Source organism: Lissotriton helveticus, chromosome 7, assembly GCF_964261635.1.
Source record: "Lissotriton helveticus chromosome 7, aLisHel1.1, whole genome shotgun sequence".
In the NCBI taxonomy this organism is placed as follows: Eukaryota; Metazoa; Chordata; class Amphibia; order Caudata; family Salamandridae; genus Lissotriton; species Lissotriton helveticus.
Window position 1 is genome coordinate 1,188,083,650 of NC_136068.1, and position 18,986 is coordinate 1,188,102,635.

The 18,986-nt window shown below is 45.7% G+C and overlaps 1 protein-coding gene across 1 annotated transcript in view; it reads right to left on the reverse strand.

The window, feature by feature from the left end:
• Positions 1 to 7,179: 7,179 nt before the first annotated feature.
• CEP95 (centrosomal protein 95) overlaps positions 7,180 to 18,986 on the reverse strand; it is a 754,590-nt gene continuing 742,783 nt past the window's right edge. The window contains exons 20-21 of the mRNA XM_078654338.1: positions 13,297 to 13,368; positions 7,180 to 13,210 (exon numbers count right to left, since the gene is read on the reverse strand). Coding sequence (XP_078510464.1) covers positions 13,034 to 13,210; positions 13,297 to 13,368 — 249 coding nt within the window. The 3' untranslated portion in view covers positions 7,180 to 13,033. The remainder of the gene's footprint in view (positions 13,211 to 13,296; positions 13,369 to 18,986) is intronic.

Here is an 18,986-nt window from a genome sequence, read left to right on the forward strand (position 1 = left end):
TGGAGGTTTGGACAATAGGTGTCCTGCTTGGAGAGGTGCGAGCACCACCCCAGACAGGACTTTGTGTATTGGGACAGGGAGGGCTGAATAGAATGAGACACTGCCTGGGGCACACTAGGTGCTCCATGCATACCCCAGTTCAAACCGGTTGCTGGGACACTCCAGCCCCAGCGCGAAACTGGACAAAGGAAAGGGGGTGTAACCACCCGGGACCTAGAAAGTAATCCAGACCCTTTTAGTTGTATAAAGGTAGGAGCTGAGCCCCAGGACCTTAGATTTGATCCTGAACTGAAACTTGAAACGAAACTCCGGACCTTCGACATTCTGCTGAAGCTGAAGAATCTCCCTTGTGGCCAAGGAGTGACCACCCTGTGCAACCAGGCACCATCCAGCAAATCAACGGCTTGCTTTGTCGACGCTCCCGCCGGGACCAGAGCACAGAGCCTGACAAGACCCAGACTTCCAGACCTCTCGGACCCTCTCTTCACGTCTGCAGCATAGCTGAGATCCGTGGAGGCGACGAGACACGTGGGACCGGACATCTTGAAAAGCCTGCAACTTGCTAACTGTGCAGCTCCTGAGGTATCTTTGAAACTGTGCACTGGGGATTGAGAAGCCCCGAATCCGAGCTCCACCTGCACCGAAGGTCAGTCCTCCACACTCAACGAGTTCTGCGTGGGGCCCTTCTGCTTGTGTTCTGCTCGACGCGTTGTCCGGTTGCTGGCCCGTTGGCTAGTAGCCTCTGTGACGACAATCCTTTTGAATCAACTCGCTGGTCTGGTTGCTCCAGACTGGCCCTTGCCTCCCTACAAAGGTGAGGCACCTCAGACCTTGCTGGTCTGCATCAGAAGCCTTCTTTGAATCCTGCGTGGGTTGCCTTTGCCAAGGCTTGTTGACTTCTATCCGGCAGTCAACCCCTCCATCTGCGAGAACCTTTGTGGGACAGCTCCTCTTTAGCATCTGGTCGTCCTCGACGCCTCCTGGTCCGTGTGGCTGAAGAGACAAGCTTCACGACAGCACCTGATTGCTCCTCGACGTCGTCTGGTTCCCTCCTGGTTCCACCCGGTCACTGGCTAGTAACCCAGACTCTGTCCCCTCTGCTTTCAGGTCCTCTTCATCCTCGATCCACCCTTGGATCCACCCGGACATCTTCCTCCTGGTCACCTGCAGCATCTTTCCTCCAGGTCTCCATAGGCTTCAACGGCGAAACCAGACATCTTCACACCTATGCACCCGCTTCCTGTGGGTGAGGTAACGCGAGTACTTCGGTGCTCCCAGGGGTATTGACTATCCAAGTATCTAGGTTTTTAGTTGTTTCCTCCTAGCTAAACCGGAAGTGTCCTAAATCCTTCTTTATCTAAACTCTAAGGGGCAGATTTATGAAGGCCTTCCGCCGCCGGTGCGTCACTTTTTCCCATGTTAAAAATGACGCACCGGCGGTGCAAGGCCTTCATCAATCTGCCCCTAAGTTCCCATTGACTTAACATTGACTCTTGTGTGTGTGTAAAGACACTGCACGCGCCGCCTGTGGGCCTCCTACTCCTAAACTAAGGTTCAGATAGTGTAGCCCCAGCGATGCCCTAGGCCTTTCCCTTTCTCGTGACGTGGTACTTATACCACTTTCTTAATATATGGTTTGCTTCGCCCCTAGGGCCCAATATAAATTGTGCAACTTAAAGTATTCTGATTAAGTAACTTGTTATGTGCTTTGGCCCCTGATCTCATAAAGAGTTCAGAGGAGTGTGTAAGTAAATAAATACATATATATTTTATTTATATCCTGTGTGGTGTCCTTTCATTTGATATTCAAGGGGTTACATATGGTAAAACAGCTGGCTTTACACGCCCTCAAGAGTCTTTTAGCCTAAGACTGTTCTGTCCATGCTACCACTAGGATAGCTGATCTATAAGGTTGACGTACAACCATCACCATAAGGGTTGTTTGGACTGGTGCAAGGTGTTCACTAGAATAGTGAAGATCATATACCAGGCCAACTTCTCACAAGTAGGGTCTGCTTTCCTATGGTCACCCCTCTTTTTGCTTTTTGCTTTACTGGTTTTCGACTTAAATGTGGCTGTGGGCCTGCTAATCAGACCCACAGCCCTGCTGTTCTCTCTCTAAATTCACACCATGTACTTTAGGTGCATCACCAATTGGGATTTGGGTCACTCTTGTGAGTCCCTGTACAGTGTACTATAGGTACCCAGGGCATAGGTGCACCCAAGGCCTACCAGGGGCTGCAGCATATCTTTTGCCACCCCTGGCTGGCCATCCAAACTGACACAACTGGCTGATCACTCAGCTGGGGCAAGGTCGTGTAATCACCCCTTGCGTAGATATAGTATTCCTATATCTAACCTTATATCTAGACACATATACACCTATAAGTCACTCCTATGGCAGGCCTTAACAATCCTGAAGGGAGAGTGCTTGGTTTTATGTGAGATGGTGCTCTAGCATGAGCTGAGCCTGTCTGCAGCTTTCGGAACCATGTCCTTATAGCTGTTCTAGGATATAGCCATACCATATACTCTTAAGTGCATTATGAACCTCGCGGTTAAATGCTAACTTTGGTTTGGCTGTATCAAAACATGTCGTGTAAGGTGTCATATGCTTTGGAATACTACCCCCTCGCCAGTTGCGGTGACAGGGGTAGCATTCCATCCTTCTAGAGGGAGAAGACATGTTGTTCCTACTAATCCCGGTTAAAGTTAACCAAAGCCTCAGCGTCACAAAATGGATGCTGCTGCCACAGACACAAGTCTGACCTCCAGCTGCTGGGAGTCCTTCCAGCAAGGGAGGCTTGGACAATAGGTTTCCTGTCTTGGGAGGTGCTAGCACCACCCCAAACAGGCTATAGTGTATTGGGGCAGGGAGGGCTAAATGAAATGAGACACTGCCTGGGGCACACAAGGTGTCCCATGCATAGTCCAGTTCAAACCGGTGCTGGGGCACTCCAACCCCTAGCTCTGGTGCGAAACTGGACAATGGGAAAAGGGTGTAACCACCACCTTCCTGAAGAATCTCCCTTGTGGTCAAGGTGTGCCCACCCTGTGCAAGCAGGCACGATCAAGCGATCAACGGTTTGCTTTGTAGACGCTCCTGACAGAGCCTGACAAGACCCGGAATTCCAGACTTCCAACAGCCCGATCCACAGTCACATCAGAGCTGAGACCCGTGGAGGCGACGAGAGACGTGGGACCAGCCATCTTGAAAAGCCAGAGAATTGCTTTCCGTGCAACTTCTGAGGCACCCTCTAAGTTGTGCATTGGGGATTGAGAAGCCTCCGCCCGAGCACCAACTGCACCGAAGATCAGCCCTCCACACTCCACGAGTTCTGCGTGGGGCCCTTCTGCATTTTCCTGCTCAACGCGTCTGTCCGGTCACTTGCCCGTTGGCTAGTGGCCTCTGTGACGACGAACCCTTTGATTTGCATCGCTGGTCTGGTTGCTCCAGACTGGCCCCTGCTTCCCTGAAAAGGAGAAGCTCATCAGACCTTGCTGGTCTGATCAAGAAGCCATCTTCGATTCCTGCGCGGGGTGCCTTTGCCAAGGCTTGTTGACTCTAATCCGGAAGCCGCACCGCCAACAGCGAGAGCCTAGGTGAGACAGTCCGTATCCAGCTCCTGGTCATCGTCGACACCTCCTGGTCCACGTGGCCGCAGAGACAAGCTTCACGACATCACCTGATTGCTTCGCGACATCGCCTGGTTCCTTCCTGGTCACTGTCCCCTCTGCTTTCAGGTACTCTTCATCCTTGATCCACCCGGACACTTCTCTCCTGGTTGCCTGCAGCATCTTTCTCCAAGGCTCCATAGGAATCAGCAACGAAACCTGACACACTTTGACACCTACTGCACCGAAGATCAGCCTTCCACACTCCGAGTTCTGCGTGGGGCCCTTCTGCATTTTCCTGCACGACGAGTCTGTCCGGTCACTTGCCCGTTGGCTAGTGGCCTCTGACGACGAACCCTTTGATTTGCATCGCTGGTCTGGTTGTTCCAGACTGGCCCCTGCTTCCCTGAAAAGGAGAAGCTCATCAGACATTGCTGGTCTGATCAAGAAGCCATCTTCGATTCCTGCGTGGGTTGCCTTTGCCAAGGCTTGTTGACTCCGATCCGGAAGCCGACACCGCCGACAGCGAGAGCCTTCGTGGGACAGTCCGTATCCAGCTCCTGGTCATCAGACACCTCCTGGTCCACGTGGCTGCAGAGACTAGCTTCACGACATCACCCGATTGCTTCGTGACATCACCTGGTTCCGTCCAGGTCACTGGCTAGTGACCCAGACTCCGTCCCCTCTGCTTTCAGGTACTCTTCATCCTCGATCCGCCCCTGGATCCACCCAGATACTTCTCTCCTGGTCGCCTGCAGCATCCTTCTCCAAGGCTCCATAGGAATCAGCGACGAAACCCGACACACTTTGACACCTATGCACCCGCTTCCTGTGGGTGAGGTAACGTGAGTATTTCGGTACTCCTGTGGGTATTGACTATCCTAGTGTCCTAGTTTCAAGTAGCTTTTCCCTAGTCCATCCGGAAGTGTCCTAAAAGAACTAGTTTCCAATTCTTTCGTTCCCATTCTAACTTTATGGTAACTTGCGTGCGTGTAAAGACACTGCACGCGCATCCCGTGGGCATCCTGCTCACTATCCTTTGGTAGTACAGCGTAGCCCCAGCGATTCTCCAGGCCCTAGGCCTTTCCTTTGTTCGTGACATGGTTCTTATACCACTATTTTAGTATATGGTTCGAAGTGCCCCTAGGGCATTACTGTATTTTGTGCAACTTATTGTATTTTAATTAAGTATCTTATGTGCTGGTGCCTCTGACCTCATAAAGAGTTCAGAGGATTGTGTTAGAAATAAATACATATATATTTTGATATACAACCTGTGTGGTGTCCTTTCACTTGGTATTAAAGGGGTTACATATGGTAAAACAGCTGGCTTCACATGCCCTCTTGAGTTTAGCCTAAGACTGCTTTTGTCCATGCTACCACTAGGATAGCTGGTCTATAAGGTTGACTTTACAACCATCACCATGAGGGTTGTTTGGACTGGTGCAAGGTGCTTACTAGAATAATGAACATCATATACCAGGCCAACTTCTCACAGACAGTTGTTGTGGGTTTCTGTGCGGTTTGAGAAATGATACGATGACTGATTCTCGGAGCGACTCTGGGAGTTCCCCCCGCTCTAGGGCGTCTTCGAACATGGTGGTCAACCGGGGAGTTAGCAGTGCGGAGAAGGTACTGTAATATTTGAGTGGTAGCCCATCGAGGCAGGGGGCCTTATTCCGCGCCAGGGAACCTATCGCACCGGAGATGTCTGTCGCTGTTATTTTCGTATCCAGGGCATCCCTGGTTGCCTCCGTGATATGGGGGAGTGGCAGCGGGTCCAGGAACTGGGAAACAGCTTCCTGCCGATAGTGCGTCTGGGCGCTGTATACGACGGCATAATAGTGCTGGAACGCATCAAGTATCTCCTGTTGAGAGCGCACCAGAGCGCCTGTGGGAGTCCGGATCTCTGTAATGGGTGCTGCGTCTGTGTCAACATTGATCCTGATGATATGAAGAACTTTCGTCCTATCTCACCTGACAAAATCATGTAATAAGGACTAGCGAAGCTCATTCAGAGATGTGACATTCTGGACTATTCGCAAAAAGGCTTTAGAAGTGGTCACAGCAGAGACACTGTACTGGTGGCCACTATGGAGAGAATCAGGCGCCAAGAGAATCAGGGTGGGGCGGTTGTCTTGGGACTGCTAGATTTGTTTGCAGCCTTTGACACAGTCTCACCTGCGCGCCTGGCTCAATGCCTTCATCAGGCAGGTGTCAGAGGGAAAGATCTCAATCTCTGCCATTCCTTTCTTACCAACAGGTGTAGGTTGGCAGTTGTGGGGGCTTTAAAGCTAAGGTCTTTAGCCTTCCCTGCAGGGTCCCTCAGGGGTCTTCATGGAGATCCACTCTTTTTAATCTGTACGTTGCTCCTCTCACTGAACTAATGTGTTCATGCAGTTTTCAAACACTCTCATATGCCAAGAACTCACAGATTATTGTATCCATCTCTTAAAACTTGCCCTGGAGTAGCTAAAAACTTTAATCTCTGCATGACCAAGATTAACATCTGGATGGAAAAAGAATTCTTAAACTGAACACAGAAAAACTGACCTGCTGGAAATTGGTGCACAGGAATCCCTCTGGTCATGCTGTTGGTGGCCTGAGGAATGTGGCCCTTTACCTACGCCTGTTAAAGTGGCCAAAAATCTTGGGAGTATTCTTCAACACTTCCCTGAACTTTGACTCACAGGTCAATCATATCACGAGTACCTGCTTTAACATAATCAGGACTCTTGGGAAGACCTTTCCTTTTATTCTTGTTGAATTGCGTCACTCGGTGGCCATTGCTCCAGTCTCCTCCAGACTTGATTACTGCAATGCGCTCTATCTGAATATTAATGCATCCACACTTAAGATACAAGTGGTGCAAAATGCGGCTGCGTGCTGCCTTATTCTTAACATTCTCAAACGAGTGTCTGTCAGAAATGGCATTAGAGCACTGCATTGGCTTCCTGTGAAGAAGCGCATTGTTTTTAAGGCTACTTCTTTAGTCTTCCTTGCTCTCCATCACAAAGAGTCCAAACACCTCTTCTCCCTCTTCAGCTGGTACACCCCAAGCAGGTCACTTAGATACTCTTCAGCTAGGAAAGTCTCCTTGCGCAGGTTCCGGAAAGTCAGATAGGGCTGAGTCATTGTCCCATGTTGTATACATTGGTGGGTGGAAGCAAATTGTGACTGACTGATGAAAAGACCAATGTCACCAATAAATAATATGTTTTTTAATTTAGGAAGATATTACATGAGGCAGGCAAAACATCTAAAACCATCTATAGGCCACACTTAACCCCTTCCATGCTGATGACGAGCTCAGCTCGTCATCAGCATTACCTACCCTGTGCGGATGACAAGGTGAACTCGTCACTCAACATGTTGATTTTGAAATTCCAGCGCACAGCGGGAAAACCGCTAGCGTGCAAGTGGTTGGAGCCCATGGAGAAGGAGGAGGACATGAGCAATGACATGCAGAACAGTTTTCCTTCGTTTGTCAAGGCTGAAGCATTTCCACAAATTAATTGTGTGAAAACGCGGATTGAGCAAAATAAATCAGACACCTACTTTTACTAGTTTACTTGATAAAATCTTTTATTTTATGGCAATATCCTCTTAACGTTTTTACAATCTCATAACTGTCTTTTAGCACAAACATGTTCATTTATATGAAAAGTTCAAACAAGTTATGTACATCTTTAAAACAGAACCACAAAATATCTACAAACTAGCAGCCTAAACCGTTATTTCATAGTAATGTATTAGTTGAAATAGCACATAGTGTTATTGCAACGTTAAATAATTTATGTAGAAAAACGTTTTTGTGGATATGATTGAACAGATTGATCAAGCACTCAATCAAAGAAAGTGTTGGAAGCATTTAGTGAAATCATTGTGGTTTCATGGCACGATTAACGTCAATTTATGACAACACGTACCAATCAAGCATTAATTCATTGGAAATAAATACGTAGATATCTGACTAATTTTGAAGATCATGGGCTAACTCTAGATTTGTTGGACATGACCATGAGACATTAAACTAAACACGTAACTTTATTACTATTAAGCCAGAATGAGAAAAAATAGAAATACTCATCCTTTCAAACGTACAAGACTTGTCAACTCTTTCGGGGGTTTCTGACTTAGATCTCATGGTCTCTTCCCCTTCACACAATTACTGAAGCACCGCAAAAAGGATAAGTAAAATGTGCATACTCTCGCCGTTTTCCTCCTCTCCAATGTGCATATACATTTGAGAAAATAAACTCGCCCCAACGTTCGACCTGGTGATTTGGCTTTGTAGTTTTAGTCTAAAAATATTGCTTGCCTGGAAAGGTTCTTCTGATGGCAGGCAGTCTTCACGGAGTTGCCTAGAAGCTGTGACACTCAGTACATTGTGTGCCTGATAGGTAAAGGAGCCCAGTGTGAATTGTGCAAACATCCCGAGATTAAATATCCCTTAGTCAAAAAATAGGAAATGCTATCCAAATAGCAAAAGCAGTCCCTTAAGGCCTACTTCAAATAATAACAGCTGGGTGCTAGGACGCTTTTGTAGAAAAATAAGAAATAGTGACAGAGCAATTTTGTTTGAAAGGTAAGAGGATAAAGGCCAGAACTCATTCAATACAGACAAGGGACGTCCCGGTGAACAAGAGATGTCCGATTAACCCGGCCTGAGATAGACTGATGTTGTCCTAGATGACCTGCATACTGGGGCTAAGCCCAGTGGGTGAGAGACCCATGGTACACACTGATATCACCAACAGGCCTTTCAATAGATCTAGAAGTTTGATGAAGGATGGTGCATGATCGAAATGGTTGCTGGGACAGTGAGGAAGGCCAAGTAGGACTTATTTTCCCCACTCAGATGGGGTAGTGATGCAGAGGATGAGAGACAGTTAACCAGTGAGTGAACGGGCCAGGCTCCAGGAAGAAGGAGTGGGGGCTTGAGCTCGATTGTTAGAAATTAGACAATGAGGAACAATCTACATCTTCAGTATAGACACGTTTAGTGAAGATAGAATTCAGGGTAGCAGAAACTAAACCAACAAAGTCTATTGGTACTAATGTATGTTTTTCGAAGCATAAAACCGAAGGCATGGAGGAGCAAGGAAGATACCGGGAATGCAAGGATACAGGAATGGGTGCCTTTGAACCTATTGGATAATACACTGGAGGCTTTGGAGAATGACTGGAGGGTGTATAATATATTTAGTGGGGTTTTCAGCTCATTATCCCCGAAACAAAGAGTCTGAAGGTGATGTATATATTTAAGTGAGCATTTGGCTCCCCCAGGAAGTGAAGTTGGGGAACACATGTGAAAGGCATGAAGACGTCCATCTAAATCAAAGGGGATGACTGTGACTTCTGTAGGTGGCACAATTGTGGTGGTATTGCATGATTCAAATGTCTGGGAAACCATTCTCTCTGAATCTGCCACTCTGATAGGAGTCATGAAGGTGCTTCTCTTTTCAGAGTATGGTGACCCAATGTAATGGAGGAAGAAAAGTTTCAACCAATGTGCAGGGAAGGAACTCCAGGGGCCTGGAATCTCAGCGGTGGTGGGGGAACGCTGCCAGACTCAAAACATGGAAGCTAACCAAACGTATGTCTTCTCCCAGGTGGAAGCAGCCTGAACCTTTACCAAGACCCTTATGACAGATGGCAGTGTTGGATGAAGATAATTTGACTATTTACGTGGCTAGTATTTTGAAAAGATGCCTGCATTGCTTGTATTTCTTGATTTTCCGTGAAAAGTGAAAGTGGCATACTCTTGGGAAATGTTCCAACATGGTGTTATTTTGCTATGTTGGCGGTTTGGTTGAAGGGGCATCTTTGACCTTCTTCCTGAATTCCCAGAGTTGTTGTTTATCTCTTTGCATTTTGTACTGCTCCTTTAAATCCTTTCCTACCTTGAATGGTGTTTATTTAGTGGAAGGTCACTCTTTGGGCTCTTACATGATCTCAATGGGTAGAGGGACATGTTTACAGCACAGGTTGGGGGAGCGACTGCTATGAAAGCATTCTCCATACTATTAGGTTTTAGCAGTTTTGCCTGGTCCGGTCGAAGTTTTTTTGTTTCGTAACATTTCAATAAATATGATGCAAGTCTAAATCAGCCAAAGAGGGCAGCAGATGCCCACAAAGGTCTTCTAACGTGCCAAGTCAATAATAGAACAAAAGATGCCTTTTTCTCCTTCTCACTGGAGAGAGGGAAGTGTGTAGAAAGACTGCCATTTCCCCTTCTTAACAGCATTCTAAAATATCAATGAAATTACTTGGTTATGTTGTTAAAGTTCCTGGAGGAGAAAAATAAAACAATGTGTGACAATCATTTCTAAATTGAAGCCACTATACCAATGCAATCCAGCGGAAAATGGTTGTGACAGAGGTTCCAATGCTCTTCAGTATGTGGAAAGAGTAACTGGAAACTGAGGAAATGAATAAAGGAAAGAGGAGAGGAGAAGGGCAGGGCGGCCAGAGGGAAACAGGACGGATGTGCGTGTTACCAAGCCCCATGTTATTAAAACCTCAAAGCAGTCTTCATGATTGCCCAAAAGTTTCAGAGTTCCAACACCAGGGAAAGAAAGAGGGGCCTGTTGAAGTGCTATGGAAATTGAGTTCATTATTTATTGTGGGTTACATTCATAAGAAGGTAAACCACTGGAAAACATGCAGTCACCAAGTGCAATGGTAATAGTCTTCAAAGAGAGGAACTTTATGAAGAATAAGTGTTCCTGACTCTCCACATTCAAATTGGTCAGACACAGCAAACAACTGACATCTGAAATAATTTAGGAAAGAAGACATTTCTATTCTGTGTACGGATTCACCACCAAGTACTTAATGTAAGTATAAAAGAATATATTGTGAATCAAAAAACCTAAATTAGATAGTAAAAAGCATGTCAGATTTAATAATGGCAAAGTAAACAATTGGATTTTATGAAAGCCTACTTAGGTCTTAACCTACAAAATTATATTTCCGAAAAATAGATCTTTCTTTCAGGGTGACTAACGGCACTTCAAGGGGTTTTCTTTCACTCTTAACAGCTTTTTGTAGAAGGGGGTTCAGCCTAATACATATTCCAGGATTGGTATTTTTTAGTTCCAAGTGTTTTGTTAGTTTAACAGTACTTTGAATTCTATGATTTTGTAAAATAAAGGGTAAACAATCCGAAAAGCAAACCAAATATAATATTTGACTTCGAAAGGCGAGCATAATTATCAAATATAGCACTTACTGAAAGCCAATTCCCATATAAACCACATCTGGACAATAGACCTTAAATGCTAAATGCAAACAATTATCGATTGGTTGACACTACTCTATGCTAAAATCGGTCTGGTTATTGAGATATTAGTATATTTAAATCGGTTTAGTTTGCCACTATCACTTTAGTTTTGAGAATTGTCATGTTTAAAATTATTAAAATGAACATTTCAAGTTCTTTCAAGTAAAAATGGACGTTAGTAGACCCCTTAAAACAAGCTCACAAATTCAACCAATTATTGCATACCAATCTTGTGCGTCGATGTTTGAATTTTACAAAATAAAAGCTGAAATCGAGAGTATCTTTCACATCCCATGTTCACTGTGACGTCAGTCATCTCTGTACCCATTGCGTCACCACTCAACAAACAGCGAACAAACTGTCCTTGTCATTTCATTTTTTGATTGGCCATTTCACAGGTAACTCATGACTCACTAATGCCTTAGATCATTTGGCACATTAGGTAACAAAAATGTCTACTATTTTAAACAGCACACAGTAGGTTTGAGAAGTTAATATCTATAGCACTTGTCAAAACACAAACATGTAAACATTTTATCACTGTGTTCAATTTAGAGAAGAGAATGACCGTCTTCTACTAAGAGATCAGAAGCGTTGCTTGCATACTTAAACCCGTTTGCTTTAAGATCTTAGCATGCTCCATTTCATGAATACAACATATTCAGTTTTTAAGATCAACATTTTCTTTGCTCTACTAGATACAAGTCCTACAACATTGTGCAATCATACTGGGAAGAAGTCGGTCATATCACAGTTTTGCTAGATGTTTTAACAAACCCAATCTCATACCAAACAAATTCAACAAAGATGCTCAGTTTAGACGATATACAACTACAGGTAAGTGATGTTTCTATGTCCACACTCTATATTGCCAAACGTTCTCAACTGTAAAGCGATTCTCAAACTTACAGCATGGGAGTGACAATATGGAGCACGAGAGCCAGTGCCAGGGCTCCTATCTTATTGCAGGTGCATACGCCAATGAACAGATATGTAGTTTTGATCTCCCTGTACCTAGAACCACGAGTGCAGCTTTGTTCACAGGCCTGTAACGTGATGAGACAAGAATTGGGTGTCGTTGGCAAAGCACTTATCGAGTTAAAACAATCCTAGTTCTGCTCTTCACATTCATCAGGGCATGTTGAAAGTCACAATCCCACTTGCGTAAATACACTATACATGCAACTATAGTACAGAATAACAACATGAACAATTGGCTCAGGCATGCAACATTCTGTTCCAATCACACCACCATCAGATGGTTCTGGACCCCTTTTACCAACTGCTACCCAAGACGAGGTAAGATCGATTTATAATTGGCTATAGGAGCACCAATTGTTACTTCAATTAAATAGGACACAAAGTCTTGGGTACAACACGATCTGCCTATTGTAGCCCCTCAGACTATGCTGAAGAACCAAACTGCATTTCAGCCCGCCCTAGCATGCACTACAAAAGCAAAGGTATGATCATACTGTCCTGTCACATGCAGATATCTGGGACTCATGCTTATATCTTTTAGATGCATTCTAGTGCGTGGAGTAGTCAGTGGGATATTACCCTGCACAATAGAGTGATGTTTATAGTGTTTTGCTTTACAAACACAATGCCATTGTTAGTCTCCAGTGCTTCATGTTTGACAATGTTTTAAAAAGCCACCTAGCAGCAGTGTGGCATTAAAAGCAGGAAGTATTTTTCTGCTGCCCAACACAACAGCAGCCTGGATTTTAACCTCTACTATGCTAACATCACACCAGTACCAGCACCTAAGAGCGCTTTGTTGATGAAATGTGTGTGGTCCATCAAGTACTTTTTGACATCGTGTCAAACTTTCCTCTAACAAGTGTTAAAAGGAATCCAGATTTGAGAACTCAAAATAGTCCTTGAAGGATTCTATTTTTCAATCATACTTCAAACCATGCACTGCACGAGTTTAAATGTGTGCAAATCTGCTTTTCCAAGGGATGAGTAAGGAGAAGTCTGAATCTAATGGGAGCTATTAAGATCACTGTAATGGCACTCCTGATGGCACCATATCACAATCACTGAAATTCCTCCATGATGGCAGGGGATTTTTCCGTGTCCTCCAATGTATGCACCAATATTACGTGTGTTGATGTAAGTTTCCTATTACAGGAGATGGCTTTTGCTGTACTGGAATGATGCCATCTGAAGCCTTCTCTTTAGCCTTTCTGCCTCCAGTTCCCGGAAGAAAGCATCATCATCATTTTTTGTAATAATTTCCTGTAGCTCCCGAATTTCTTTTTCCATCTTGGCCCGCAGGCCTCTCTTCATTTTGTTGAGTGACTGAAAAGAAATAAAGTCATTAAACTCATCAGTATGAAAACTGACATTAACTAAAATAAAATTTACATTTGGGAATTTGTACTTACATTTTCTTGAGCTTTTTCTCTGGCTTTTATTTCATGACGTTCCAGAGAGACAGCCTCCGCTAGCATTGCAAACTAAAAATAAAAAGATAAAAATAAATACAGAGACCAAAACAAACAGTCTCTGGTTTCATGGGTCAATGGTAGAGATTTGTAAATTTTGTACCCAGACCATCCACCCTATTCCAGAGGTGGACAGCCAATGATCCATACCTACCCATTTACAACATTTAAATTCTATGGCCAAAACAGGACATCGCCCCACTGAGATCACAAAGCTTCTCACTGCAACTCCAGCTTTCTCATACTTGGATCATAAAATATTTTTCATTTGAGTTAGAAATATACTTTTTCCCTTCGAGCTGCAAAACCAAACTGTGACCTGAGAATAGGGTGGCTGAAAGCCTGCAGTGCTAGCTGCCAACCCACATCATATCTCACTTAAATGGCTATGGGTATTGGCTACTTCCTTGTCTGAAAGCAGGAAGAGTACAATTTAGTTCATTTTCTTCAGTTTTCCATGAACACTTTATACTAAGCATATTATCTGTCAGACCCACTATCACCACACCAGTCATTTTTACAACATCAAATTCCCCTAAAAACTGTAAGCAACTACTTTAAGAGCAAATCTACTGTTAAAGTTACTGCAAGGTTTGTTGGAGTGTTTTCTGTAGCAGTGGTGTGATTTTAACATTAAATGGATTTTGAAAGGGCGATCCATGTAAAGCAATTTGATACTTTGGGTTAAAGCAATGTTTGATGTTGGGTTAATTCCCATTTTCGAACATAAGAGAGAGTGGCACTTGGGAGTCAAATCTGGAAGCGGTGGTAGGCTCATTCCCCTCTTGTATACCACACGTGTTTACTCATTCAAACAATATAAAGAACCCTTTTTCTATCCACTTACTTCAACTACTATGGAGTCAATTGTTCCATTCCAGGCCCATACTGAAGATTTGCATACAATTTCCCAGTTGTTAAAGATTTTCAGATCTATTGTACAATATACTGTAGATACATTAGGAGGATCATGGCGGATTGGTGGGCTTTTTCTAGAACATTTGCTAATGCAGCATCCACTCCTTTTGGAAATAGGCACTTTGATGAGGAGAATGAAAATGTTATTTACTTAAGCAAAAATGTCCCCAAGTATACAAAAATAAAGCTTGAGTGAGGTTTTCAAATGGTCATACTGTAAACATACTATTTAGTGACACCAAAACTCATGGGGGTAATATGGCGTGCTTTGTCTACTCAAGTTGATCCTGCATCGCTGAATCGCTTACCAAGTTTGAACATGCGCTGTGGCATGCATCTATAGTTGGAGCTGTATATAGTAGCGTGACAGCTCACCTGCTGTGTTTGTAATCTTATATAGACTTATTTATCTGCTCTTCGTGCCTTTTATCACTGCATCATGACAGCCCTGAACACCGTCAAAGTTATTACCGTTGCAGCATTGTGCCTCTTGTGGCATCTCTTCCTGATGTTTTATTGGTATTTAGGAGGCTTTCTGACATTTGGAATTCATGGACAGATGTTAAGATATGTATATTGTGTTCTTTCTGTACACATTTTTGGCATTCTGCCTACACCATGTCCACAATGTGAACATTTCAGATGTTATAACATTTGTAAAACTCAATAAATAAATGTTGAAAAAAAAGCAGTAAGGTTTTTCCCTGACCAACCAATCTGAATTTGCACCAAGAGGTTGTTGCTCATTAAAAGGGAGGCATTAGTGGTTTCAGTACAGAAACCTGGAAAACCTGGGCATGATTAAGTCGTACAGATTGCTGTCCATGCTCAACCACAACTAAAAAATACTTAGCAAAATCCTAGCAGCACGACTTCTCTCTCTCATGCCCAAATTAGTCCATCTTGACCAAGCAGGGCTCTTAGCGGCCAGAAACACCACACTGAATATCAGACGGTTAGCAGCCATTATGAACTCCGAGGCTAATGATCATAGCAGGGCGGTGGTCTCCTTGATTGACTTGGGAAGGCCTTTGACAGTCTAGAATAAAAGTTCCTTTCCTTTACGGAGTCCTGAACAGAATGAACCTTGGGCGGGGTTTTCTGCCATGAGCTAAACTCAGTGGCAGCAGCTCCATTAGGGCATCGGAGCGCCGCCCCACTGCTTTCTCTCAGTGCAAGAAGCAGAAAATAGAATAGCATTTTAAATACCATTTTATTTTCTGCTTCTCGCGCTGTGAGAAAGCAGAAGGCAGGGGAATGCCTGATTTTTGGCGGGAGGGGCGGGGTGGGTCGGTGAGGAGTGGCTTGCACCACTCAGTGCCCTGGGGCCGACCAAAACACTCATACGCATTTTACATTTACATTTTCTCTATGTAGGCTGCATGCAGCCTACATAGAGAAAATGGCCTCCCAACAGGTGCCTGGCTGGGCGCTGCCCGCGACTCCGCACCAATCACAACGCTGCCATTGCAGCGTTTTGATTGGCTTACAGGAGGGGACTGAGCATGCCTGTTCGAACAGCAGAGGCGATGCAAGACCCGGCCCAGGAGCAGAGGCTAAAAAGCAGCAAACACAAAGCAAAGGAAAACAGGCTTTCACACTGCAAATGGTGGCCAAAGAGTCCGTTCTGTGCTCTGTTATTCCTTCCATTTATGGTGCATACAGCTAGATGCAGTGAAGCACGCACCTGGAATTTGTTGTGCTTCTTGAAAAACAGTAAGGGTTAAAGAGTGCATGTGCTGCCGTGCATAGGGCACATATATTCACTATGTTTGTTCTGTCTTTAGTCACCGCTGATGATTAATGTACAAGATAATCAGACGAAGAAGTCAATAGTTGCTGCGAGTTGACATAGGTGGTACAAATGAGGAATGCATAACAGTCTCCCGATTTCAGGTGCGCTGAGGAGAAATATCTTGTTGGTGCAAATTTCTAAGCTGAGGATTCTAGGGAGGAGCCAGCGAGTGGCGGAAACAGATTGTAGAGATATATTTTACAAAACAAATACGTCTAATATATATTGTATATGTCAATGTAAAAGGCTTGTTTCTCTGCCATATTGTGCCTGTGTGCTTTCTGTTTGTTACTTTTAGCTGCATAATGTACGAGTTACTTACCTTCGGTAACAATGCATCTGGTAGAGACGATTCTAGCCGCAGATTCCTTCAAGTAGAATTATCTCCAGGCATCAGACTGACCCGGAAACATTTTTGCCACAGCATCCCTGTGCGCTGGGGGGACGGCACCACGTGACTCTGCCCTGACGTCTTCCGCGTCCGTGACGTCAGTTAGGATACATAAGTCCCAACCAGTCCGTTTTCTTAGGAGAATTTTTCCGCGCCACAACGCGGAGCCATCACCAGCAAAAACTGTGAGAATACTGGAACAGTGTGCGAAAAAGCCCCACTAAACAGAAGGGAAAGAAACAATGGTGAGGAACAGAACCATCCAGAATAAAGCCCAGCACCGAGGCACCAAGGTCAGGAATGAAAGGACAGGGCACAGCTACTGGAAAGCAATCCTGCAAACAAATACAACAGCCTCCCTGGGGCAGAAGCATGTGAAAATACACATCAGACCAAGAAGGCTGCAGCCACTGCCCAGAACATAAAGGGACACCAATGTCAGAACGTAGAACAATGACCAGTAGGGAGAAAGGCACCCGAACACCTAAGTCGAGACCAACGAAGGCACCTTGACCCTAAAGACTGCCAAAGGCAGAATTGTTATCAACAAAAGAAGAAGCAGCACAAGCGAACCCCACACTGGAGACCAGAGTGCAGGGGTGCAGAAGCGTCTATAAAGTCCAGAATGGAACAACAACAACAAGGCGAGCATCCCCCGAAGGAGGTGGTACGAAAGACACTCAGTAAAGCCAACCACCCGGAGGCAGGCAAATACAGAAGACCCAGGGGGAAGGGACACAGAAGTGCCTATAAAACTCAAGAATGGAGCAACAACAAGGCGAGCATTCCCCGAAGGAGGGAGTACGAAAAGGCACTCGCCGAAGACAACCACCCGGTGGCAGGCGAGTGCAGAAGACCAAGAGGGCCCTCGCAGAACGGGGAGTAAAGGCAGGCCGTGAAGGAATCTATTCTATGTGAAGGAATCTGCGGCTAGAATCGTCTCTACCAGATACATAGTTACCAAAGGTAAGTAACTTGTACATCTGATAGAGACTACTAGCCACAGATTCCTTCACGTAGAATAGATACCTTAACCATACCCAAGGGGAAGGAGGGTCTGCGAGAGGACCTCCCCAGCCCAGGCGAATCCAGACCCCGACAGGGGAAAAAAATCGCCAGGACAGGGAAACACCCCAGGCCCCCACACCAATCAGACTAGAACTGCCGCGCCGAACACTACTCCACAGGGCGTGTGTCCCCACGACAAGCGGCGGCCCTGCCGACACCAAGCCGGAGGAGGAAGGGCCATACGAAAAGAGACCATAAGCCAATATACCATGGACCTTCACCGGAAGCTCCGGGTACAGGCAATACAAAAAGAGGCCAACAGCCGATGTACCAGGGACCTCCAGCAGAAGCCCCCGGTACAGGGAAAACGAAGGGAGAGGAGGTCAGCAGCCCATGCACCAGGGCCCTCCACCGGAAACCCCAGGTACAGGCAAAGGAAGCCCCAGGAACAGGCAATAGGAAAAGAGAACTGCAGTCAATGTACCAGGGACCTCCACCGGAAGCCCCAGGTACAGACCACACAAAAAGGAGGCCAAGGAAGAAGAGCAACCCGGAGACTCCAGGAGAAGAGCTGAAACGAAGGCAAGAGCCCTTCACCGGGAACACACCCGATGAAGAGGGCGGCCGGACTCATCACAACTGGATGTCAACAGGCCACACCGAGCAGCGCCTCAGTAATAAGGCAGGTGAAAGAGGAAAACAGTCTCATAAGCTCCCGAAAGCCAGAAGCAGGGGCGCCAGGCCTCACTCCAAGGCCCTTGGCCGGACCAGAAAAATCGGCGGGCGCCGCCGGGTGCTAACCAGCAACCCGCCGGGAAACAAGAGGAGAACAAGAAGGACAAACGAAGTAGCCAACACAGGAAATAACCCTTCTGGACACCAGACAGAGGACCAGGCCAACAGCAAACCAGAGGCAGAACGCCACCAGACAGAGGACCAGGCCAACAGCAAACCAGAGGCCGAACCCCGCCCCACGCCGCAGCCGTCCAAGAAACGCATCAGCGGCATATAGTAACAGCAAGAAGGGCAAGGAACCCACAAGGCAAAGTCCACCTTTCCCAGTATAAGACAGGCTATCCAATAGCTACAAATACCCCATGTAGGGTAGGACACGGCCCAAGAAGTATGGGAACCACTCTTAGGGAAGAAATCCTGCTTCAGAGAACAAATTAGAAACCCTGCGGCAAAAACGACAGATGGCTTAGTAATCAGCAAAAAAGAACACCTTTGCCAACGGGGGCTGAACCCCAACTAAAGAGGTAGGCCAACTCAGGGCCTGGAGTGCACAGTATCTCTCACAGAAAGTGTAATGTTCACCCCACACAAGATTCCGGGAGCAGAACCGGAGGGTCAACAAACCACCCACTGAGGAGGAGGAGGACAAAGCCCCACAAGAAGATGCTGGATGGCTGAGTCTGCAAGAGTATTAAAACAGCAGGACCCCGTCAAAAGGGAGGTCGACCAGACGCTCCCTAAAATTTTCAGAAAAAACAGTATCGCGTAGCCAAGCATGGTGAC